Source organism: Plectropomus leopardus, chromosome 17, assembly GCF_026936395.1.
Source record: "Plectropomus leopardus strain MGB_pleo_1.0 chromosome 17, ASM2693639v1, whole genome shotgun sequence".
Lineage (NCBI taxonomy): Eukaryota > Metazoa > Chordata > Actinopteri > Perciformes > Serranidae > Plectropomus > Plectropomus leopardus.
Window position 1 is genome coordinate 13,250,407 of NC_142192.1, and position 24,445 is coordinate 13,274,851.

The 24,445-nt window shown below is 38.6% G+C and overlaps 4 protein-coding genes across 4 annotated transcripts; 3 read left to right on the forward strand and 1 right to left on the reverse strand.

The window, feature by feature from the left end:
• Nucleotides 1–115: 115 nt before the first annotated feature.
• On the forward strand, nt 116–13,098 carry LOC121957903 (synaptotagmin-like protein 1). Its single transcript, XM_042506702.2, is given in 17 exon segments — nt 116–304; nt 661–760; nt 1,875–2,001; nt 5,158–5,309; nt 5,418–5,532; nt 5,618–5,675; nt 5,761–5,794; nt 5,878–5,918; nt 6,988–7,095; nt 7,295–7,461; nt 7,551–7,653; nt 7,910–8,071; nt 8,845–8,923; nt 9,045–9,144; nt 10,306–10,456; nt 10,458–10,512; nt 12,551–13,098. Coding segments are annotated over 15 exon segments (1,593 nt in total). The 5' UTR covers nt 116–304; nt 661–760; nt 1,875–1,876; the 3' UTR covers nt 12,694–13,098.
• Nucleotides 13,099–15,116: 2,018 nt separating this feature from the next.
• LOC121958098 (uncharacterized) lies at nt 15,117–18,423 on the forward strand. The gene is made up of 2 exons (XM_042506968.2): nt 15,117–15,501; nt 16,516–18,423. The coding sequence occupies exons 1-2, from the start codon at nt 15,327–15,329 to the stop codon at nt 17,430–17,432; spliced, it is 1,092 nt and encodes a 363-aa protein (XP_042362902.2). The 5' UTR covers nt 15,117–15,326; the 3' UTR covers nt 17,433–18,423.
• A 54-nt stretch (nt 18,424–18,477) lies between these two features.
• Nucleotides 18,478–21,081, forward strand: clxn (calaxin). Its single transcript, XM_042506620.2, has 6 exons — nt 18,478–18,707; nt 18,868–19,026; nt 19,138–19,242; nt 19,339–19,490; nt 20,719–20,823; nt 20,918–21,081. The coding sequence occupies exons 1-6, from the start codon at nt 18,632–18,634 to the stop codon at nt 20,966–20,968; spliced, it is 648 nt and encodes a 215-aa protein (XP_042362554.1). The 5' UTR covers nt 18,478–18,631; the 3' UTR covers nt 20,969–21,081.
• Nucleotides 20,979–24,398, reverse strand: rbm48 (RNA binding motif protein 48). Its single transcript, XM_042507049.2, has 5 exons — nt 24,236–24,398; nt 23,496–23,686; nt 23,259–23,404; nt 21,323–21,885; nt 20,979–21,215 (listed from the first exon to the last, which is right to left on the reverse strand). Exons 1-5 carry the CDS (start codon nt 24,362–24,364, stop codon nt 21,153–21,155), a joined length of 1,092 nt encoding a protein of 363 aa, XP_042362983.2. The 5' UTR covers nt 24,365–24,398; the 3' UTR covers nt 20,979–21,152.
• Between the last annotated feature and the right edge of the window lie 47 nt (nt 24,399–24,445).

The following is a 24,445-nucleotide window of genomic DNA, read 5'->3' on the forward strand; positions in this document are numbered from 1 at the left end:
CACCTACACCCTACCATTTGGTAAAACATCCGTGTGTGTGTGTGTGTGTGTGTGTGTGTGTGCGTGAGTCATGTCAAACACACACACTCTCTACTCTCACTCTGTATTTTCTACTCCGTCTCATGCTCGCTTCCCAGCTGACAGCAGCGTCTGTGCGGACTAACTCCGGAGGGCGTGTTCACTCCGTTTACTCTGCACACAGACCTCGACACACACATACACATAACACACGCACACACACCGCACTGCGAATAACTTTCCTCAAACTTTTCTCAGATGGAAGTGGCGGAAGCTCTCAAGTAAGGTAACACACTTTTGGCTTGACTTTTGTGTTTCTCTGTGTGTGTTTTTGTGTGAATGTGAGAGGGAGAGATCAACTTTTGATCCAAAACGGGAAAGAAAGTGGCGACAGGTGTCTTCTCTCTCGCGGTGTTTCAGATGAGGGAAGTGCTGCATGGGCCTATTTGTTCTAAAGGGAAACTCCATGTAAATGATCCTTACCTTCAACGATCTTTCAAAAGTAAATATTATAGTCATTTTACATTGTGGAAAAAAACGTTTTAACTGTTTACTCATTAGATGAATACGTCCAAGCAAACAAGTCTGCTTTATATCATTTACTGAGCGCTCTAATATGATAATTGTTTTTTATTGGTTTAGGTTTCACGTTTTGAAAACGGTGGTGTACTTGCATGATATCCTGTTTGCCAAACTCAAAAGCTCTGGAGGATTGCTCTGCGCATGAGTTAATTACACAGAGGTAACTAGCCTCAAGGTAGTGGCCACACACACACACACACACACACACACACACCAAGTCAAGGACATAAACAGACTATGTAGTGGTGCAGCAGGTTAGTTAATTACATATAGACGTTTGCTTTCTTCCTTTTTAACATCCTCCTCAGTGTCAATCCAGGTAATATTAAATAATGTCCTTTTCATAACATCATAACATTTTCAACAAAACTATATCTATATATACAAACACACACTAAATAAAAATAAAATAAAAACACATTAGAATTTAAATAAAATAATTAATACAAAAATATAAATGCAAAAAGTTTTCTCCTGCAGCGAGTAATCTTAAGTTCAACTTCACTGATATCTACATTCTTCCTTTATTGGATTTTTAGGAAAAATAAATGGTACATTACTATTTCAATACATACAAACATAAATGAGAAAATGAGATATAGAATAAAATAAAAAAGTAAAATAAGTAAACAGTAATACAAATAGTAAAAGTATGTAAACCATATAATAAAAGTAGTTTAGTGGGTGTACTGTAGAGAGCATGTGGAGCATTAGCAGATGAAAGCGATTGAAGCAGACAGGAATAGCCTGTCTGACCCAGCATGTATCCTCTCCCACAGAGGCACCAGAGCCGCTGGACGACACATGATTTCAAAGAGTGTTGAATGGTTTCACAATGTGGAACAAAAAGTTAAACTCAAGGGATCTCAAGATATTTTACACCATAAGACAGATGCCTAAATATATGTCTGCTACATATTGCATTGTTTTTTTATTCCCTTACATTTATTTGCTTGTGAATACTATTAAAATTAAACAGAAGGAAAAAATCTCACAACTCAGTGACATATGCAACATGCACGCAACACCAAGTAGACAGTGCTTCATTTTATAGGTCATGGGACAAAAAAAGTTGGGAGGTACTGGTCTAGCAGGCCAAAATGTTCCAAATATATCACTTGAGAAACTGTACTATACTCTCCTCTGTGATATAAAAGATGTAAGTCCCCGCAACAAAAAAAATCTGTCACCAGACATATGGTATGTTGAAATGTAATTAGAGATAGGTGCTGTCTTCTTGTTTAAGCTTTGTGATTTTGCCTGTTGTCCCTCAGGGATGGACGAGGAGCGGGCCGACTCCTCTCTTGACTTGAGCCACTTGACAGACGAGGAGCAGTCCACCATCCTGCAGGTCTTGCAGCGTGACTTGGAGTTGCGTCAGCGCGATGAAGGACGTGTAAGGTCAGAGGTGACTGCTTATCCTTCTTGGGTGCCAAGTGATTACCACTAACATACACACAGGTGGCAAACTTAAAGAAAAAAAAACATCTCGATAAGGTTGCATAGATACATCATTCTTATGAAAGATATTCCTTCGTTTGGTGTTTTGATGATGGTGGATGAGAGTGCTGTCACATTTGTTATAAAATCTTAAATCTGTTTTCAGTTGGTTTAAGATCTGGTGACTGATTCACATCATTTTCATAGCCATGAAACCAATCAGTGATCCTTTGTGCCCTGTGAATGGGAAGCTTTGTCATGCTGGAGGATATAACTCCCATTTAGGTTAAAAATGTCATAATTGGATGAACGTGATCTCTCAGAATAACTTTATATTAATTTGATGCTCCCATCCACAAAGGACAAGTCACAGTGACATCAGAGGAAATGATAGGATTAAAATGCCATGATTGTGCCAAGCAGTCCACTAGTCAGGAAGCATCTGCATTCTTTGTATCTCCACTTGATTATCCACTTGATTATTATTCTTTAGCTAACAAAGCTAACAAGGCTAACTACCTGCACTTACCTGTCCAAGACAAAAGTCTCCAGTGCAGCTGCTCTATTGAGTCATCTAGGAATGAGCCTTTAAACCTGGAAATGAATTTGCATTTAAGCATTTCCTTGTTTCGATGCCAATAGATTTTTTGAAATGGGTTTTTGGTTAAAAGCCTGAAATAAGATATGTGATTAGTACAAGCTGAAGAGATTTTCAGGTTTAGTATAGGACATAGCAAAATAAAAATAAACTACAGGAAGAGGCCAGTGTCTCTGCAGATAAATACACCACAACTTCCCTCACTTTAGTTTTTTTTTTTTTGGTAGGAAAATCCTGCATAGGATAACAGTTTACAGACGAAAAGTTTCACTGAGCGTGTGACAACATGTGATGTGGTTAGGGTTTTTTTTGGGGGGGGGTTTCCTTAGTCGATGTGAGTGTCTAAGGACAGAGGGAAATCGTATGCTGTAAAACTGCAAACTATGATTTGTGATATTGGGCTTTATAATAGATTGACTTGACTATTAGCTCAATATCAGGTGAAATGAAGGTTTTGATTCAAGCGCCCATTCAATGTGAGTCATGGGTGTCAAAATCTTCAGGACCCACCTCAAGGCCCTTGCCATGTCAGCTGATTGTGCTTTAATTTTGCATGTTTTCCAAACAAATCAGTCAATTTAAAAGACCAAAAATCACATGCTGCACTGTAAACTTAGGGCTTTTGGGGCCCATTGGGGGGACGTGGGGCAGCTTCCTGCTTGTCCTGGTTGGTAATTTAGCCTCGCCTCCGTTTGGGAGCCCAAAGAACATTAAAACTGATCTTGCTTACAGAGTGAAGCAGCTCTTGCATCTGAGAATGTTGGTCACTGGTCACCTCACATGTTCAGAGAGCCTTATAGGACCTCTGATTAGTTAATGAGGTCTAATAGTCAACATGCTGCCCCTTGTTTGTGACACTTGTGTTGATTCATTTTTAAATGGGTGTGTCAGCTAACAAGGATATTGTATTATTTTCATAGTTTTTTTCTTTGATGAATCAGTTTATTGTTTAGCATATAAAACCTCTGAAAACAGTGAAAAATGATTTCCTTGGTCCTAGAGCCTTCAGTAGAGAGCAAATCCTCACCTTTAGACCTGTCTCGATAACTCCTTTTGTTGGATGATATATTGTCCTAAAAACTAATTGTGGTAAATGACATAATCAAGACTATTTTATGCCACTAATATTATGCTATAATAGCATAAATAATACAAGTACACCCTTGAACTTTTGATTTGGACAGAAATGACAGCAAAACATGTGTAAGCATTTTTTCCCCCTGTTCATTCACCTTAGCTGTATAATGTTTGGGAAAACTCTGCTGGTTATTCTGCCATAATTTTATCAAGAATTTTGGTGACATTCATATGTAAACAAACATGTAAATGTAAGGGCAACATGGTACTATATATGGACATGACCTTGATAATTTTTACTGACACTCAGTCAACACTGAAATTATCATGATAGGACACTACAAATTTTGCTTGATAGTTGACTTAAACCATGACTTTGTTAACAAGATTGTTTCCAAAGAATTTCTTTAGATCTGTGGAATAATTGCTTTAGCTCTGCTCAGGGTTGTGAAGTTTGCATGTTTTTGTCAACCTAAATGGAAACCTGACAATTCAAGTTTTGTATGTTTTCAAACCAATATGTTTCGGGTTGTCTGTCCATCTGTTTGTGCATCTATTTGTGAATACATCAGTCTGTTAAATTCTGGTGTATGCGATTTCTCAAGAGCTTCAGGGACTTCAAATTTGGCAAAAAAACTTTCCTTTAGGCACAACGACAAACTTAGTACATTTTGGTGGTCAAAGGTCAGGGTCATCATGACCTTGCATCGGTCTGATTCTCCTAAAAATGATATCTCATGAAAGCCTTGAGTGAATTTCTTTGGACTTGGATTCGGGTTAGTTTTTGTTTGTCAAAGGTCAGGATCATGGTGGCCTCCCAAACATGTTTTGGGCCCTAACTCAAGAATTCATGCTTTAACAAACTTTCACACAAAATTCAAATAGGATAAAACAATGAAGTTATGACATTTTATATCCAAAAACTGAAAGTTCAACTTCATTGACTTCTTCTCTTGTGCGATTATAATGTTCTGCAAACTTTTTTGGCCATTATTGAATGCCATAACTGAGGAAAAACATTTGGTTGGACACTGAATTGACACTAATCTTGGGTGTCCACCTTAAAACAATGCTGATTGTATAGATTTTTCTGTGCTGCCAGCTTGAACATGTACGTTAAATTTGAATTTGTAGCTTCTTCGCAGAAATAGTCATCCATATTTGAAGCATTTTAAACTGTCATGGCTTCATGTGAGTCTGAACAAACATGGATGTAAACTGTAACTACAACTTCACTGGTTCGCGGAAGCATACAACCTTGAGGCAGTAATTCTCGTTCTAATTGTTGAATTGACACGTCTTTTAAACCGCTAAGTAAATTGCATGACAGAAGTGACAGCAGTGACTGTTTAGTTTGTGACGTTGGCTGACATCAGCTGACTTTCGCAGACTGTGGATCACATATGTTTACTGTTTAACTTAGTCCTGTTTGAATGCCGCAGGGTTCTCGAGGAGACAGAGAAAGACCCGACACGTTTGCGCTTCCTGTCAGGAGAATGGTTCACTGAGGAGCGCAGCAAACGTCATCGCAACCGGACATCGGCCTACTCGCTTGTCCACGCCACCATCCGCCACAGGAAGACCAAGAACAGAGGTGAGTTGTCAGTTAATGCAGTGTTACTTTTACAGGGCTACAGGGCTGTTTTCTCACTGTCACAGGGATATCCCAGTCATGGTTCTGCATTTGTTGCCATGGTAACAGATGTGCCACTGATTGGACTGTTCAATGGAGAGAAAGAGGAAACCTCACACAACAATAACACCTCTCCTGAGGCGGAGATAAGACTGAAGGACATCAAAGTAGAGAAGAGCGAAGGGTCTGTCACAGAAAAAAAAAAACACATTTCACTTTTTTAACATTTGTATGGATTTCCATTTCTAATATCTTATTTGTGTTTTCAGGAATCAAGAAAGTTTGAAACCTGAACCCACACCCAGAACAAAAAGTCCCGCACCACAGGTCTGTGTGTGCATGCTTGCTTCTTTTTTTCCATACTTGTAAAAAATAATCTAATCTGTATCTGAATTATCATCCTGAATTCTAGAATCTCCTGAGAAATAGTTCCTCTTCATCCAAAGGTATGGAAGCTTCTCTTTCTATGCATCTGTACCTCTCTAGTGGTCTCTAAGTATTAGTATTAACTCATTCTCTCTGCTCATAGAGTGTGAAAGGAGAAGTAATGGCCACTCGGAGGAACTTGAGGTGAATTTTTTAATGTCTAAATCAATCACACATTAAGCTTTTAATGATCGAGTGCAATAAAGTAGTTAAAGGAGCAGTGTGTAAGATTTAAGGGGATTTAGTAGCATCTAGCAGTGATGATTGCAGATTGCAACCAGCTTAAACTTCTCCCGGTTAGAATTACTTACTTGTTCACTGAGATTTTTACTGGGAGCTGAATTATCCACAGAGGTCTCCTCCTCTCCAAAGCATACATTAAAAAAGGTAAAAACACTGAATAAAGCAGTTCACGTTACAAATCAGTGTTTCTCATATGCTGTTCAGCTCATCACAAACGGACTGCTAACCTGGCACCTGTTACTCTGTGCTCACCTTTGTTCTGATAGAGATGCTCATGAGGTTTTTTAGTGGGAGCCATATTATTGGCAGGTCTCTTTCTCTCGAAACCAAACAGACCCGCTGATATAAACCGCTAAAAACACTGAATAAAACAGTTTCACGTTAAAAATCAGTGTTTCTCCAGTGCTGTTTGACTCCTCTGAGACGGGCCGTTAGCTCAGCACCTGCTTATTTGTGCTTAGCTTTTTTCTGACTCAGACATGTTGGAAGTTTAAACCAGGAGCTGAATTATCCACAGAGGTCTCCTCATCTCAAAAACAAATGATGGTGGTGGTGTTTTAACAAGGTAAAAACATTGGATTAAGCAATTTCATTGTAAAAAATCTGTATTTTACCAGAGCTGCTCATGCTGGAGCAACAGTAACAAAAATGCAAATATGCAAAAGCACTAATGCACCTATTTGGAGCCAGTGTTTGATTTGTCTGCTTTAGGCAACTGTAGAAACATGTCGGTGCAACATAGTGGACTCAGTGGACCAAGAACCACTTCTTGTGTAGTAGTAAACAGCTCATTCTAAGGTGTTCAGGTGATTATTCAATAACGAAAACATACATATGTATTCCATTTCTGTCAACATATCCCCCCTAAATCCTACACACTGGACTTTTAAAGAAGATGATATATATAAAGGGAGAGGACACCAACTGATAGATGATAGATGGTTTGAAAATAATGTGTGTGTGCATTTAGGAGGACTTTGACGGTCACAACGGGGACACTGACTCTCTGAGCAGCAGCCTGACAGAGCCGGATCCAGCTTCTCTGAAAACCAGCAGCTCCAATGGCAGCCTCTATACGGTACACACACACACACACACACACACACACACACACACACACACACACACACACACACACACACACACACACACACACACACACACACGCTCGTGCATGAACACACGCATTTTGATTAATTGGCTATCCAGCGACGCAATATGACTCAGCTCCGGACAATGACGTAGGGGATGAACACTCTGTTCTGCGTGTGTTATAGCTCAGTGGAAGCATGATGAGTCTGTTCAGCTCAGGGGACTTCGGAGTGGTGGATGTGAGGGGCCGCATCCAATTCTCATTGGTTTACGACACCCAGAGGGAGGAGCTGCTTGTCAAAGTGTATCGCTGCGAGGACATAGCTCCAGCACGCAAGAATCGGTCTGACCCGTAAGTGACTGTGTATGTGTGAGTCTTGCAGCAATGATGTCACATGCAAAATGAGTCAAATAATGTGTATGTGTTTGAATTTTCCACAGATACGTTAAAACCTATCTCTTGCCAGACAAGTCGAGTCACAGTAAGAAGAAAACTGCAGTGAAGAAGAAGACACTAAACCCTGTCTATGATCAGACACTCAGAGTGAGACGCTCTCTCATTTACATATTTCACAGCCTTCACAGAAAATCCCCCATCTGCCATCTGTCCCTCAGCTCTCCTCACGTGTTCTCAGCATCACAGCACTGCAGTCACTTATTTCTCCACTCTTGAAGCTATTATATCAATAAATTACCAGATTTAAAGTTTCTGTCTTGCAGCTTTTGTTATGCTTTGTCATGCACTTGCCTCTTCCATCCTTTCATGTGCTTCTTACCTGATGTTTGTTCTTATTTTGTAGTATAAAGTGCGGGTTGGAGAGCTGCGCAGCCGGACGTTGAACCTGTCTGTGTGGCATGCCGAGCCCCTGGGCCGAAACGTATTCCTTGGGGAGGTGGAGGTGTCTCTGGGTGTCTGGGACTGGACCTGCACTCAGCCCCTGTGGCAGGACCTACACCCACGGGTAAGGAATAGCAGACATGAATAAATTGCTGTAGTGGAAAGAGTATTCAGATCCTTTACCTATGTAAAAGTACTAATACCACCCTGTGAAAATACTTTTTTACAAGTAAAAAGTCAGTAAAAGTAAAAAAAAAAAAACAGAAACAAACAACCCCAAACCTCAAAATTAGATATAAAAAAGGAAAAAAAAGTCCTGAAACTGAAAATATTTAAACCCACAAATATTAATTTGTAGAGTAACTGAAGCTTTCAGATAAATGCAGTGATGCACAATATTTCCCTCTGAAATGTAGTGGGGTTAAAGTATAAAGTAGCATAAAAATTAAAAGACTCAAGTAAAGCACAAATACCTCAAATTCATACTTAAATACAGTATTTGAGTAAATGTACTTAGTTACATTCCACCACTGATGAATTGCACGTAGTCACATAAATTAAAACACATAAATGCGAGCTGAACACTTCCTCAACTAATATTTACAAATCGCTCTGATGTCTGCATCTACATTTGTTTAGTAGCGTGTGTGAAGCAGCAGTTTGGCAGCTTTGTGGGAGACAGGGAGCACAGAGAGGAGTGTCTCTTGTGTCTGGGAGAGCTGAAGGGAAGAGGAAGACATGCTGTGAATTTCAACTAAGGTTTTATGTAACCTTAATCTTTTCCTGCTTCAACACTTATGCCTCCCTCCCCTTTGCTTTTTTCTTTCTCCTGCTTCCTGTGTCTTTTTCTCCTTTATTCTCTTCTCTTTCTTTTCACCCCCTTCACCCCCATCACAGGTTCATTTGAATCCAGACTCCATCAGCAGTCGCGGGACAATCTTGCTCTCTATTAAGTTCATCCCAGATGGATTTGAGGGTGAGCAGAGCACACACATCATGAATGCAAGTTATGTTCCACCTTAATCATGTGTCTCATACAATGTGTGCGTGTGTGTATGTGTGTATGTGTGTGTGTGTGTGTGTGTGTGTGTGTTCAGGTGGTGGACTGCCTCTTACAGGGGAGCTTCACATCTGGCTTCGGGAAGCTCAAGGTCTCCTGACCAACAAAGGGGGCGCTATAGACTCTTTTGTCAGAAGGTGTGTCCTCTCAGCAACATGTTTCTTAATAATTTATCAACAGTAAACTATCTTGGCCGCAGTTTTATTTGTAGTATTTTATTATTGGCGCAACAATATATGAAGATTCATCAAATACTTACAATACTTATGTGCATATGTATGATTACTTATTTACTATGTAAATTTAAAGAGACAATAATTAAAAAAAAATCCTTTTAGCTGTAGGGCTATTTATTAGTCTAGATTGTTTTGGTGTGAGTGGCCAAGTGTTGGAGATATAGGCCATAGAAATGTCTGCCTTCTCTTTGATATAATGGATCTGGATGGCACTTGGCTTGTAGTGCTCAAAATGCCACAAAATAAATTTGATAAACTCAGCAACAATGTCTCTCTCCAGAAATCACGTGCAGGTTACTCAAGGTAATCCACAAACCTTTCTGTGAGCAGTTTTATAAATTAACTATTTTGTCTCTGCCAAACTACGCCCACCAACTGTATTACAGCACAGAAGGAAGCGTGCATTCAATGCTAGCTCACTAAGCACCACTGAGCTAGCTAACATTACAGCTCAGCCGAGAAGCACGCAGTCATTGTTTACGTCTCTTCAGCACCAACCTCTTGTCCATAAGTAGATGCATGCTTCCCTATTTGCGGTGATACAGTAGATAAGTGTAGTTTGGTAGAAAGAAAATGGTTCCTTCATGAAACTGCTCACAACAAGGTCTATGGATTATCTTGAGTAACCGGGTCATGATTTCTGGGAAGAGACATTGCTGTTGAATTATCCAAATATATATATATATATATATATATATATATATATATATATATATATATATATATATATATATATATATATATTTTTTTTTGAGCACCACAAGCCATTTAGTTCAATTATATTGGAGAGAAAGCAGACATCTCTTTGGCTGATAGCTCCAAAACCTTGCAACTCACACCAAAACAATCTAGATTGATAAATAGCACTACAGGTAAGAGGAAAATATATTTTTGATTTTGGGGATAAGTTGTCCCTTTAAGGTTTTGAACACTTGCACACATACTATACCACATTATATAGAGGCTAAAGTGTCTCATTTAAACATTTCTCCTTATTTATATCAACAATATCTATATATATCTGAATCCCGGATGTGAATCTTAATCTAAATTTCCCACAAGCTACATACTCCCAGATGCCAGTCGACAGAGTGGTCAGAAGACACGGGTGGTGAAGCGCTCCGTCAGCCCTACCTACAACCACACCATGGTGTATGATGGCTTCCACACCAGCGACCTCAGAGAGGCCTGCGCTGAGCTGACAGTATGGCAGCCTTGAAGGGTTGAAGCCGCGCATCCTAGGAGGGATTCGTCTGAGCTGTGGAGCTGGTGGGTGTCTCTACACAAACATACACATTAATGCACATTCAAAAGCACACCGATGCTTTTTAACGCAGATATTAACCTTTCGAAACCTGGAGCAACATCAGTTTTCTTGTGCTGTGTTTAGATGCCTTTCAGAAGCTGTTTAACCCTTTGAAACTTGAGCTAACTGGTTTGATTTCTTTTGAAAATATGGGAAAGGCAATGGCCAACTTGACAAGAAGTGTCCAAAAATTGCAAAAAAAAAGATGAGTGAATGGTGACAAGAATATATATATATATATATATATATATATATATATATACATAAATATAAATATGTAATTTTTCTTTTTTGCTGGTTTCATGCAGCAGTCAGTATTGGGGACAGTATTTGTTCTCCTGTGCTGCAGTCTCTGTGGAGCCCGGTCTATGCAGAGGATCTTATCTTATCTCTTATCAAGTCCCTCTCAGTTCTCAGTTCCTGTTGTTGGCAGTTAGCTTTTTAAATGAACTCACTCATGTTTATCTTGGGCTGTCTTTTATAAGTCAGTAGGTGACTGGAGACTCAGTATGACAAAAAGTTTGCAAGGAGTTGAATAAAACTTGAGCTTCACCTGTTAAAATTCAGCTTTTCTGAGCTGTAATTAAAAATTCACTGCTGTCTTTTGATTAAATATCGCAATATTTTTGACTAAATATCTTGATATCAATGTTGCAGCAATATTTATGGGTTGACTATTGGTGCTTTTACAAATTATTTACACAATATGATATTTGACAGATAATCATCGGTAATAAAGATGCAATGACTAAGTGTGTAAGGGTAAATAATAGAAGAGTTTGATAAGTTAAAAAAATGACATCACTTTACTGTAATACAGCCTTTAGAACCAGGAAGACAAAAGACAACACTTATAAAATTATAACCTATATTGATATTGCCTAGCTCTAATCTTATGGGTTCCTTAAGGCGTGTACACAGCGCTGCTCTACTGCCAATGCGAAAGGAGTTTATTTTTAGTGGGTTTAAAAAAACCTGCATACACTTGCTAATTTTTCTGAAAAAGGCATATAAGGCTTGTAAGAATGCAGTTTAAAGGAGTTATTTGATTGGTTAGTTGATTTTATCGTCAGCTTTGTACATTGTACTATTGAAGTAGTTTTATGCTTTGTCTAAAGCAGAGTTTTCCATCCAGTGCTTCACATTGTACTGCACTTTGTCCTGTTGGCATTTCAGGCATTTCAGATGGTCTTGTCATCCGAGAGAGGTCATTTCTAGGTTAACAACGTCACTATGCATTGCTAAATATCCACATATTGCTAAATATGCGAGCAATGTAAAAAACATTTCTGATTTTGGTTCATTTAGGGATTGTGTTTATTTATTATTTGAGTAAGGGAGTGGATGGGGGTTGACTTCATGTTTTATATCATAACCTTTGAGCCTCCATGATTGACTGGGGGAAAAACGTGTAACACAGTTTCACATTTTCTGGCTATAATAAATGGTGGGATTTTGGAGATTTTGAAAGAAAACATGCCTTTCAAACCCACTTGCAGGGGTTAGGGTTCTGAGTGTATCAAAAATAAATGAAAAAAACAACTATGTAACATAAATGTCCTTCCCTTGTCAAACAGTTCTTGATGGTGTTGTTCTGCTTATAGTTGGTGCTCGATAAGGAGTGTGTTGAACCACTGACAGAGCAGCAGCCTCTGTTTCAAGTTGGTTTCAGGAAGGAAGATGATGTCACCGTGGTGGGAAGTAATAGCTTTAATGAGGTTTTGCTTGTTGTAAACAGACATTCAACTTAAAGTTGTAATATTCAGATGGCAGGGCCAACTACTGTAGACTTTAAGGATTGTTTGTTACTACTGCTTTCAGCTTTGGGGCTGCGGTCGTGCATTTGTGCATGTACATACAGGAACAGTGGTCAGTTGTTGGAATTTTTTATGGCCTCATTAAGATTAAAAGCATCATTCCTGAGTGTGTGGTTTGCAGTGAGGATTCCTCTGGTCATGTCTTCAACATAAATAATGAATTATGGTGTGTTAATAATGGCAGGTCTGAGTTACGGGGAGCCCGTCAGCTGGATGGACTCTACAGAGGAGGAGGTCGCTGTGTGGACCTCCATGATCGAACACCCAAACCACTGGATCGACGCATCACTATCAATCAGAACTAACCTCACACACCGGACCGACTGACTGAGACACACCTTGTTCACAAACACATGTTCAAATAATGGTTGGACTGAAAGGACATCCTCAGCACATTTAACCTCTCTGTCACAATGTTGGTTTTTCATACATACAAACACTCATGAGTCAGTAGTGGTGCAATATTGTCAATTATTGGTGTAGATCTGACATATTTAGTTTTGAAACCAAATCGGTCTGCATTTCAAATGTTTTACTTGTATTTTTTTGGTTTAGTCTGTGTCTTTTCTGACAAAATTGTTGTAATCTATTGTAGTTTATTAATTCAATAGCAATGATGAACTGATGAACTGTGCAGGGTTCCACTTTTCTTACTAAATTTATATATTACATGAAGGAGACAAAAATGGAGAGATTATTTCAATAAATTAATAACCACATACTTATTTCAAATTGTTTCCCAGATCTTTTAAAAAATAAACTAAGGAGCTGTGCTTGACTTATCATAGTAGGGGGGTAGCTGGGGTTTAAAGTCAAGTCAAACATTATTTGTTGAGCACATTTTTAACAACCACAGTTGACCAAAGTGCTTTAGAAAATATAAAACAGAGGAATACAGAGGCAAAAGACCATAGGAACATAGGAGAGAAAAAAACGTAATACAGCAAACTGCAGAACAACAAAGGATGGGCACAACGAAAGATTAAATAACTTAGTTGTAAACTAAGTTGTCAGGTTAAAATCAATTGCACACCAATAAAAATATGGGTCTTCTGTAGTAATTTAAAGATTTTTGTTGTTAGAGCAGTTTTTATTTGTATGGATAAACTATGCCAGATTTTAGGGGCAGCCACTGCAGAGACTCGGTCACCACTGGTTCTGTGCCTCCTTCTGCGGACATCCACGAGTGAAGTGTGACTTTTATAACATTACCCTCCCAAATATTTTTTCCCTTGAACCTCCCCTGAGTGACTGGGGTAAAATGCATGACCCTCACTCCACCATTAGTAACCATATGTCCCTCCTTTAAGTCAATTTAAAAAAAAGTAACTCCCTTGCCAGTTTGTAAAATTAATTATTTGAAGCACCACCCCCATTTTGCACCACCTTTTCATCTCTCATAAATAACAAATAGTTTCTTACTATAAAAAAACAGACTTTTAAGTGTCATTATTGTAAGTCGATGTGATAGAAAAGGCCTACTGTTGCATACATTATTTTTTTTCCTTATGATAGAGAACCTGACTACCACCTTGTGGTCAGACTGTATACTCACTTCAAATATTTTTCAGGCAAATTAAAGAGAAGAATATGAAAAATAAGGGTACAAAAAGAGAAAACAATGTGCTGTAATTTGTTCTGTCTCAAAACAAACTGTTCTACATCAGGTATCCATCCACCCATTTATCTAAAAAAAAAAAAAAAAAAGTTTTGAAAACAACACATGCAGTGACTAATACAAGAAAATAATGAGACAAGTAGGTACAAACCAGACAGACGAAAATTAAGTAAAAAAATAAAATAAAATAAACTAGACACAAGTATGAAGGCACATACAGTGGTCTACATAATAAGTTACATATTAAAGTTGTAAGATTTGCATTAATTAATAGTTTTTGTTATTTTTTTCACAACACATTTTTAGGTTTGATATTGTTTTAAGACATGTATCTATCTAGTTTGGTTTATGAGGGAAATTTCTTTAAAAAATATTTTCTAAGCGTAAAATTTAGCTTAAATAATAAGCAAATTATTATATACCAGTCATTCTTGGAGAAATTTAGATTTTTAAATTTTATTGAGGAATCTGTTTTTTTTAGTGAAATGTTCCTGACAAAATGCCTTTGGAGATCCAACTGAAAATGAGTCCAGAAGACAGTCACATTGAAAATATAATTATTCTAATGTTTCATATTGTTACAGAATGTGCATTTGTCTTTCATATCAGGAATGTACGGAGCCCCTCTGGTGACATTGGATGAAAAAAAAATAATGTGTGGCCACGTATTACTATCTCGTGGCCACGAGATAATAACTTGTGGCCACGAGATTCCTTGCGTTTAAGCCCATGCATTTTGAGCAGCCGAATTAAGTGTCTCTTGCTAAGAATTACTCCATGCCTTGCTGCAAGTGACTTAAGTATGTCATTATAATTCATTCCTATATTAAAATAAAATGAAATTAAATCAAACTTGTCCAAGATAAAAGCAACAGTCTGCATGGGATGACCACAATAACTATCTGGTGGCCGTGCATTATTATCTCGTGGCTACACATTAACTATCTCGTGGCCGCGCGTTATTATCTCGTGGCCACGAGATAGTAATGTCACCAGAGGGGCTCCGTAGGAATGTATCTGTATATATGTTTAATCCTCCCGATTATCTTCATCAATTAGTGGAGCTGGGCATGAATGAGTCAGACCACCCATCCAGGAGATGGCGATGTTAGCATTCCTGCTCCAAACTACAATGAGAGACCGGAAGTAGGACGTTTTGAAAATAAAGTCTTGATGAAGGTTTTGCAGCCCACAGAATTCTTAAACAAACATACTCGTGCAATAATACTTTTATTTTGAAGTTTGCAGCCGGTTGTAGTGACGTTGCTTTTGTCTGGAGCTTGACACGCAGACACAGGTGGAGTGTGTGCGGTAGGTGCGGGGCTGCTGACAGCTGGTGAAAATGTCCCAGATGCAGCTGTTGAGGCTGTTCATCAGTGAGCGGCTGCACGCGGCTGCAGAGGAGATCTTCGCGGCGGTGCAGAACGCGATAGCAGAGCACGAGGAGAAAGCTGCTCGCTCACAACAAGACAGCGACCAGCAGGGACTTAAACAAGAAATACATCCACTCAGTGAAGGTTTGTTTTGCTTTCTGTCTTTTGTTTTGTCCTAAAGCAGTATTGGCAGTCTGTGGGTCTTGAGGAGTACGCTACTGTTGCGTATGTGAAAAGTGATATTGTTTAACTGTAACCTTACACTGTTAGCTGTCTAATATTTTCTCCCCATTTTGAACAGTTAAGAGTGGCCATGTCACAGAAATACATTTCTGTATAACACCATAAAGTTAAACCGCACCACAAACTTCCTTCCCCAAAATCATAATACTGAGGTAAAACTATGAGTCGATCACCAGAGGCCCTTCAATACGGTATTATTATTGTGATGCTTCAGTGCCGATATAACATTTTTGCGATTTTATATGTTGTGCGATATGCTGAGTATCGCTGTAACACATATTGTCATTTATTACATTTTTCAACTGCAAATTAAGACAAAAACATTTTGTCAACATCTGTTTTTATCAAATAAGATAACGTTTAAAGATAGTTTATCACATTAATCATTTTATTGCAGCAAAATGTCACATACTGTGATCATCCAGCTTCAAATGATTTCACTATTTTTGTGGACTACCTAGAGTTTGTCTTGTAGCTGCAACTTCAATAATTTAATAAAAACAGCTTTGTGTATTTAAACAATATTGTCATGCAAAATATCTCTATACTATGCTATATAGTTTTTTCTCCACCCTTTGTTAAAACTAATCTCTAGAGCAGTTTAAACTAATAGATATTCCAACAAAAATAAAAACAGAAAACAAGTAAGGTTTGATGCAAAATGTTCATAGTAAGGTGTCAAAACAAAAGATAACCAATGAATGCTACCTATACACGTATTGACAGTCCAAAAAAAGACAAAGAAAAACAGTGGAAATTCAAATAAATATGTTATCAAGAAATTAAGACAAGTAGACTTCTGTAGCTTCCCTCCCTCTAAAAATGTCATAAAACGCCCCCATATCTACGTAACGTAAATCCATGAATAAAAGGAGGCTAACTTTAAACAAAAATCTCACATTTTCCTCTTAACAGACACGCTGCAGGTTTTTGAACATGAACAGAAAGACTTCAGGCTTGACTGGAGTCCTGAGAGATGCCACAGCGACCCCAGTGTGGGTCAGGTGGACTGTGGCCTGCTGGTCTCAGAGCCTCCAGCAATCAAACAGGAGCAGCCGTGGAGCAGTCCAGAGGACCAGCAGATATCCGATGTGGAGGACACTGATACCAGCACTTTGAAAGGAAAACCCACCTGCATGAAGAGTCTCATTTACTCAGACACGACTGAGTTGCTAAATAATGACACAGGAAATGAAGACAGGAAGCCTATTCATTGCCTATCAGCTGGTCACAGAGAGGAAGAGGGAAACGCTCAGTCAAGCAGTGAACATTGGCCCATTTTGCCAGATTGTTCTGTAACTCTGAATAACATGGGGCCTGAGTTGGGTTTTGCAACACTGGCAGGCTACGGTGTCGGTAAAATCCACATGCAGAACCACATGTTGACTAAAAGTTGTGACAACTCAACTTCACCAAATAAAGAGACACAGAGGGGAAGCAAATCCTACTGCTGTCGTTTCTGTGGCAAAGAATTCAGCCACAGCGCACATCTGGCCACACACACTCAAATCCACACTGGCGAGAAACTGTTCAGCTGTGAGGTGTGTGGGAAAGAGTTTCGACATGGCAACAGTGTGAATGTGCACATGAGGATTCACACGGAGGAGAAGCCGTACCGTTGCAGGATTTGTGGAAAAGAGTTCCGCCATGTTGGCAACTTGAACGTTCACACGAGAATCCATACAGGAGAGAAACCCTACAGCTGCACAGTGTGCGGGAAGAAGTTCAGCCGAAATAATTTAATGACAAAACACATGGGGATACACACAGGTGAAATTAGTTTAGGCATGAAGAGTGTGTTGAGAAGAGGTTCAGTCGGCATGACCTCATGAGAGCTGATCGCTGCTGTGACAGAATCTCCATACTTTTTATGCCTTTTTATCGTAAATGTATTATTCTAAACTGGATATGGTTTTAAGCATCAATTTATCTTTCTATATGTATAATCCTGACATTTAATACATTTTAGGTGATGAATGCTTCCCCCTCACAATCTGTAGTGTCTCTTTACATCATTTGACTGTTTAAAATCAGACTTAAGTGCCTGGTTGCTGTATGAAAGCTCAGCACTGTGATGCAAACAATCAGACCTTTTTAATAAATTCTTTACTATGATGAAAATATGATTTTTTCCCATTCTGAATTTATGGAAAATCCCAGATTTTTTCTCAATTACTTTCATGTAATATGACACAAGAAAACAAAGTCAATACAGAGCACCTCGTTAAACTAACCATCTACTTTGTAGCACACCCACCTCATCAACTATCACTATGCCACCGCATACACCAAACTTTCTAGTTTTATTCCTATCTATACTGTAAAGCAGGGGTCAACCGATATTGGCTTTTCATGGCTGATACTTCATCTAAAAAGGATGAATTAAAAAAAGCTCCCTGAAGTTTTACAAAGTGAAAGTTCCTTCTTTTTTTTTTACCATGCATTGGTTGGTTCAGTATTACACTAAACCAGTGCCTTCCCTGGTGTTGGTTCAGTGTAAAAGGCACACTTTTTCATTAATTAATTTTACTGCCGATCATTAAAATAAAACGCTGATACAGATAATTGTCAAAATGATTGGCCAGGCTGATGTTCTGTTGACCCCTACTCTGAAGGTTTTTACAGAGCGGTTTGTTTATATATCATTCATAGCCTGATTTATGTAGCTATCACTTTATGCCCTCTAACAAGTCGAAAATTGATTTCTATGGCTGATGACAGAAGGCTATTTTTCTATTTATGGAGTGATAAAAAAGGGGATCCCATCTGTAAAAAGCTTTGACTCTGATATGTGAACAGCGTTAAACAAACATTTGAACCTGGCTTTCTAATGCTTTGATTTTTGATCTGGAAACTTTGCAAATCCTCAAGAAAAACAAAAACATGCTTCGGCGAATTTGAATCCTACCGTCAGTTTCAGCTGCGCCGCGGGATGAATAGCTGTGAAAGGCTGTTGCCATAGCGACGGAATGTCAACATCGCTCCTCCCGGAAGACTCGTGCGTTGCCTGTCCGACGTGTAGCCTCTAAAAATGTCAGAAATATCGGCCATGAACCGAAAGCTGATAAAAACTCTCGCTGAAACGATCTCAAAGCAAGTGGAGCACTGTGAGTATTCACTTCAAATTGACCTGACGCGCTATTTTATGCTAAGATAGTCCGTTGTGTGTTTCATTGTTTTTAATTAACGCTACAAACTTCCGCGCAGCTATAGCGACATCTGATGTAAAATAATGTGACATGCCAGCTACTATTTCACTGCTCCCAGTCAATAAAGCAGAGGTGGAGTGCCTTATCCGAGAGTTTAACGTGCTTCTGGGGGAGCAGACTGTCCCCGGGACAGTTGTTACCTGCCTGGACAGAGAGAAGTTCAGGAGCATACTGCACAACATCTTTGGGATGACAGACGACATCATCATGGGTGGAGGTAATCTGACTCTGTCATATGACTAATATATCATATATGGACAACCACCAGCAGTGTGGGTGCAGAATATTGTTATTGTTTGGTAACCTGGTGTTCTGAATGTTGTCTCAGTCTTCAGGACATTTGACAAAGACAACGACGGCTTCATCAGTATGAAGGAATGGATTGAGGGACTGTCTGTTTTCCTTCGAGGGACCTTGGATGAAAAAATAAAATGTAAGCTCTCAATCTTACACATCCACATATTTAAAATCTGAGTTACAAGCCACTATATTGTTCAGGAAATAACTCTTCCCTCTTTGCGTGTCTCAGACTGCTTTCATGTGTATGACTCAAATGGCGACAGCTACATCACCAGAGAGGAGATGCTTCTCATGCTGAAGAACAGCCTCATCAGACAGCCCACAGAGGAGGACCCTGACGAAGGAATCAAAGACCTGGTGGAGATCACACTCAAGAAGATGGTGAGGGAATAGATGCTGATGGTCTATTGATTTAAATGTCCATTTCTTGATTTTTCTCTGCATTTGTTCTCTGCACCACCTCTTGAAACCTCCAAACGTCAGACAATTTGTGTTGCAGAGACAGTGGTGGACAAAGTTTACAACTCTATTATCTCAGTCAATGTATAGATACTCCTGGGCAAATATTCCACCAATACAAATGAAAGCTGCTGAGTCAAATTATTACTTGAATTGAAGCACTGGAGTAGTTGTTTTTAAAAGTCTCAACATAGTTGTATATTTACTGTGCATTTACGGATCCTAATGTCTCAAGACAAACCCACTGAATGCACTGACTTGCCTGTAGAACCTGTAGAATGAAGAGCTTGTTGAATATGCTGCTGAGCCTGCAGAAATGCACATACAAACACAAACTGACAAAATGACCAACATTGTCATTTTATGTTTTTATTTGTTTTTTAATTTAACTGCAGTTTTTGTTTGTCTCTCTAACTAAACTTACTGCTAGATTAAAAAAAAGTTTTCTTATCCTCCAGCCAATGTCTTGTCTGTCAAATAGCCTGTCAGACATTTGCTGTAGATGCAGCTTCTTAAAAAATAATAAATAATATAAAGTAAAAAAAAAAAAAACAGCCTACTGTAACATCCCAATTACATACCTGTAGGTTTAAAAATGTTCAAAATCAACTTGGCTAGATTGAAAAAATCTTGCTAAAAAATGTATGAATTTACAACCAAAAATAATTTTCAGACAATGTTTAATTTTGTGGGGCAACATCTATCCAATTTGTAATTTTAAAAGTGAAATTCTATTGTCAGTGCAAAAGATAAGTTGTGTATTAATGGACTTTTTTATTTTAGAAAAGTTAAGATTATAATCCACTGACATCAAAACAAATATAATGAGTCAAAAGTACAATATTTGTCTATCAATTGTAGTGGAGTCAAAGTATTAAGTTTGTAAAAAAAATAAAATAAATAAATAAATAAATAAATAAATAAATATATATAAATATATATATATATATATATATATATATATACCCAAGTAAAGTACGGATACTCAAAAACTCTACTTTAGTACAGTCCTTAAGAAAATGTACCTTGTTACTGTCCAACTGCCCACCACGGTTTAGAGACCACTTAGTAAAAAAAATAAATAATAATTCTCAGATCTTTACGTATCTCACTGATGTACTGACTACAAGCACATTGTGTATTTTTGTAGGATCACGACCACGACGGCAGACTTTCTTTCACTGACTTTGAAAAGGCAGTGAGAGAGGAGAATCTGTTACTTGAGGCTTTTGGAACCTGCCTCCCTGACACCACGGTAATCACAAATCAAAGTCTTTTGGAAAACTCCAATACCTTGAATTTCTAGTCAGAAATTCTTTATCTTACACTCTATTTTTCTCTGTTTTCAGAGTATTGAGACATTCGAGCAGCATGTATTTCAGGAACACCTGGAACAATGAAGAATTACAATTTATTTGCATTTCCAGGAATACAGTCTTTAATAAAAAAAATGTTGATAGCAGTTTGCAACGAGAAGCAAAATTTGTAAATAAAAACAAGCTGCTGAGATAAACTGTTTGGTCATTTTCCAAAGGAGTAGCAGTTATCTTGGCATAAATTGGAACATCAAAGCAGGTCGCTTGATCAAATCCGTCGGCGTGGTTTAATCTTTTTCTCCACTGGTTTGAGGTCAGGAACGGATTCCACCTGAGAATGATAACAAACGCTTTTAATGACACAAATAAAGGCATTAAAGCTACAGTAAAATTACTTTATTCTGGATTTCTATTTAAAAAAAACTCATTATAAACTACCTTCTTCATTGCGCTCCTAATCAGGCTTACAGTTGTGTTCAGTGACACATCCTCCATGTCAAGTTTAGGAGGTTCTGGTAGCTTTGGCCCAATAAGTGGCTCATTGTTTATAGTAACATCAGTCAGTGAGAGCTCTGCAGCCTCCTCCATCCTGCGTTTCCTGTTCTCCAGGTGTGTAGTCCTTGGGACAAATCGGACTTCTGCAGAAGACTGACTTGAGGTCAGTCTGTGTTCTGTGGTCCTATCTTTGTTTAAAGAGGTTTGGCTGGAGCTTGAACTCTGTCCCTGCTGCTGTTTTATGTCAATGGTTGCATCATATAATGTCCCCATTTTGTCCTCTGTTGGTAGAGTCCTATGTGGATACTTATGTCCGTAGTAATGATATTCCCGAGGAGGTAATGGCAGTAGAGGAAAGCCTGAATCGTGGCTGATGTTTGAGGTCTTCTCTGTAGTATCACGGTTAGATGTTTTATCATGTCTGGTGACGACCGTCTCTGATGTGGTGGCAACGTCTGATGACGTCGGCTCCTTGTTTACGGCCTCCTTCTGTTCCCTTTCTCTTGCTTTGTGACAACATTAGAGACAAAAAAACAGTGTCAACATATAGTTCGAGTTTATGTTGAGTTGTCATTCCAAATGGGGGATGCACGATGATGGATTGTTTTTGCTGATATCTGATAAGCTGATACAGAACAACTCTTCTGGATGATAACTGATACCAATATCGATATAGCCACTTTTGTCCCCACCAAGTTTTAATGATAATCAGGTCTCTTTGTAGTGTCATTAACATATTATGCATACTCTTATCATGATGGCCCACCAGCAGATGGAGACATAAAATACAATTCCTTTCTATGTATTTAATAGTCATTTATTGTGCAAAAAACCCCACAGAAAAACCCTAAAAACTTTCATTTTAAAGCCTATGTCTGCAGATACTGCTGACATGCTGATATTATCATGCATCTCTATTCTAAATACAACAAAAGAGATCAAATGAAACAGCTGCAGTATATGTAAAACACAATAAACAACATATCTCAGTAATTTAAACAGAAAGTGCACAGAAAGTAGAAGAACATACAATATAGTAGACACGTAGATACGTTGTACTTATATTAGTGTATTCATGTTTTCTTTAAAGGGCCCATATTGTAAAAAGTCAGATTTACATGTCTTTTAAAAAAAATAAAGCCGGTATAGATGCATTATAAATACCTGAAAGTATCAAAAGCTCAGTCTGCAGAAAAATGCACAGTCTGTATTGAGAAACTGTGATGACACAACTATGCTAGATAAAGGTAAATACTGATGCAACAGTGCCTTCACAGTCAGCCCCCAGCTGCAGTTATGGTGCAGAGATAGCACAGAGGTGCATGACCAAGGCTGTTCAAAAGAGGCTGGGACACCCTCTTTGCCCCCATGGGAGCTTGGGATATGACACATACGCAATGTGACTGGAACAGTGATGTTGGAGAGTTACAGCAGACAGTGCCAGAAATAAAAAGACAGTGTCCATTGAGGTGCTTTTTGGGTGTGCTATTTTTAGCATCCTTAGGTGTACTTGGCCTGACAAAGCTTTCAGGTACACTCACATTTATGGTAGCAGATATACAATAGTGCATTTGCATGGAGAAAATTGTTTATTGTCCTTTATTAGGGACTGTTTGTTCTATGTTAGTGTGCCAGCCATTGAGCCTTTCAAAAACTGCAGAAAAGGTTTTACTGTGCATGTGTTGTACCCCAATGACATCATTTGAGACTGTGACTTCTTCTCTTTTGAACTTCCTTGCGGAAGACCCGCATACGCTGTACAATCAGAGCAAACTGGAAACATCATAGCATGTAAACATGTTCTTAAGGAAACATGTATGAACCTGAAATCAGCATAATATGGGACCTTTAAGAGTAATGATCAATGTTGAAAGTATACCTTTATTCTGAACAGCCCTGGTGACATATCTCCTCCTGTCCTGCAGCTTCAGCCTGGTGTCCTCTACAGTCTCATATTCTGGGACATAGCACACATGCAGCACACCACCATAGAAACTCTTCTCATCCATGTGTCTTTTGGCTGCTCTGAAACAGAAAGTTTCAAAGAAAATGATTTATTTAATGAGTGTTTTGAACTTTGCTAATGCACTATAATGAATAATGTTACACCCTGTACCTGGCACTTGTGAGTTTCTGGAATTTGACTAGGTAGACCTCTGTGAACTCCTCAGCAGGGTACTCATCCAGGGGCCTGTACTCGTCCACAGCTCCGTACAGGGCACACAGTTGGATCAACTCTGTCATCACTCCGATAGCTGGGACCCCTTGGACCATCAGGTAACGTGACTCTAAATTAATGGTGTACACCTGATGATACACAAGACAAATATGGATGCACATGCTCCACAATGTATTGACCACAGTAGAATTTCTGTATTGTCTAACTGGGGCTGCAGCAATGTACCAGTTTCAATGTATACCTTGGTGTTAAAATATAATGTTATCATTCAGTGTTAGGGATGCACAATAATGTCATCATTATTGGCAGATTTTGGCTTCAGAACGAAATATTCAAATCAGCCAACACGCTGATTCCTGCAGATATCACAAACCAATATATATATATAATTTTTTTTTTTTTTTAATTGCCAAAGTGGACATGTACATCAGCTGGTGGGCCGTTACATTAAGAGTATACATAATACGATGTTTATTCCACTATTTCAGAGACTTGATGATCACTAAAATTAGGTGAGGAAAACGTGAAAATGTTGTTATTGGTATTGGTTATCAGCCAAATAAGTTTATATATATCGGCATATCAAATATCAGCAAAAAATAGCGAGCTAGAAGTAATAGTGTCTCAAGGCTTAAGATATATCGTGTTTATCTTTCTTGTATTTAGCGTATTCTTACCTTAACAGCTTTCGCTTCCCTCCCCTCTCTATACTTAGGTCTTGAAATGCATACTTTACGCTGTTCATGATGTTTATAAACATTTGGTACATCCCAACAGCCTCGCCTGTTGTTGTTGGACACCGCCATGTTTCTGGAAACCAGTTTCCGGTCGACGTACTTCAAAAATAAGAGCTCACTCTTTCTTGAATGCGCATGCGCCCATTGCGT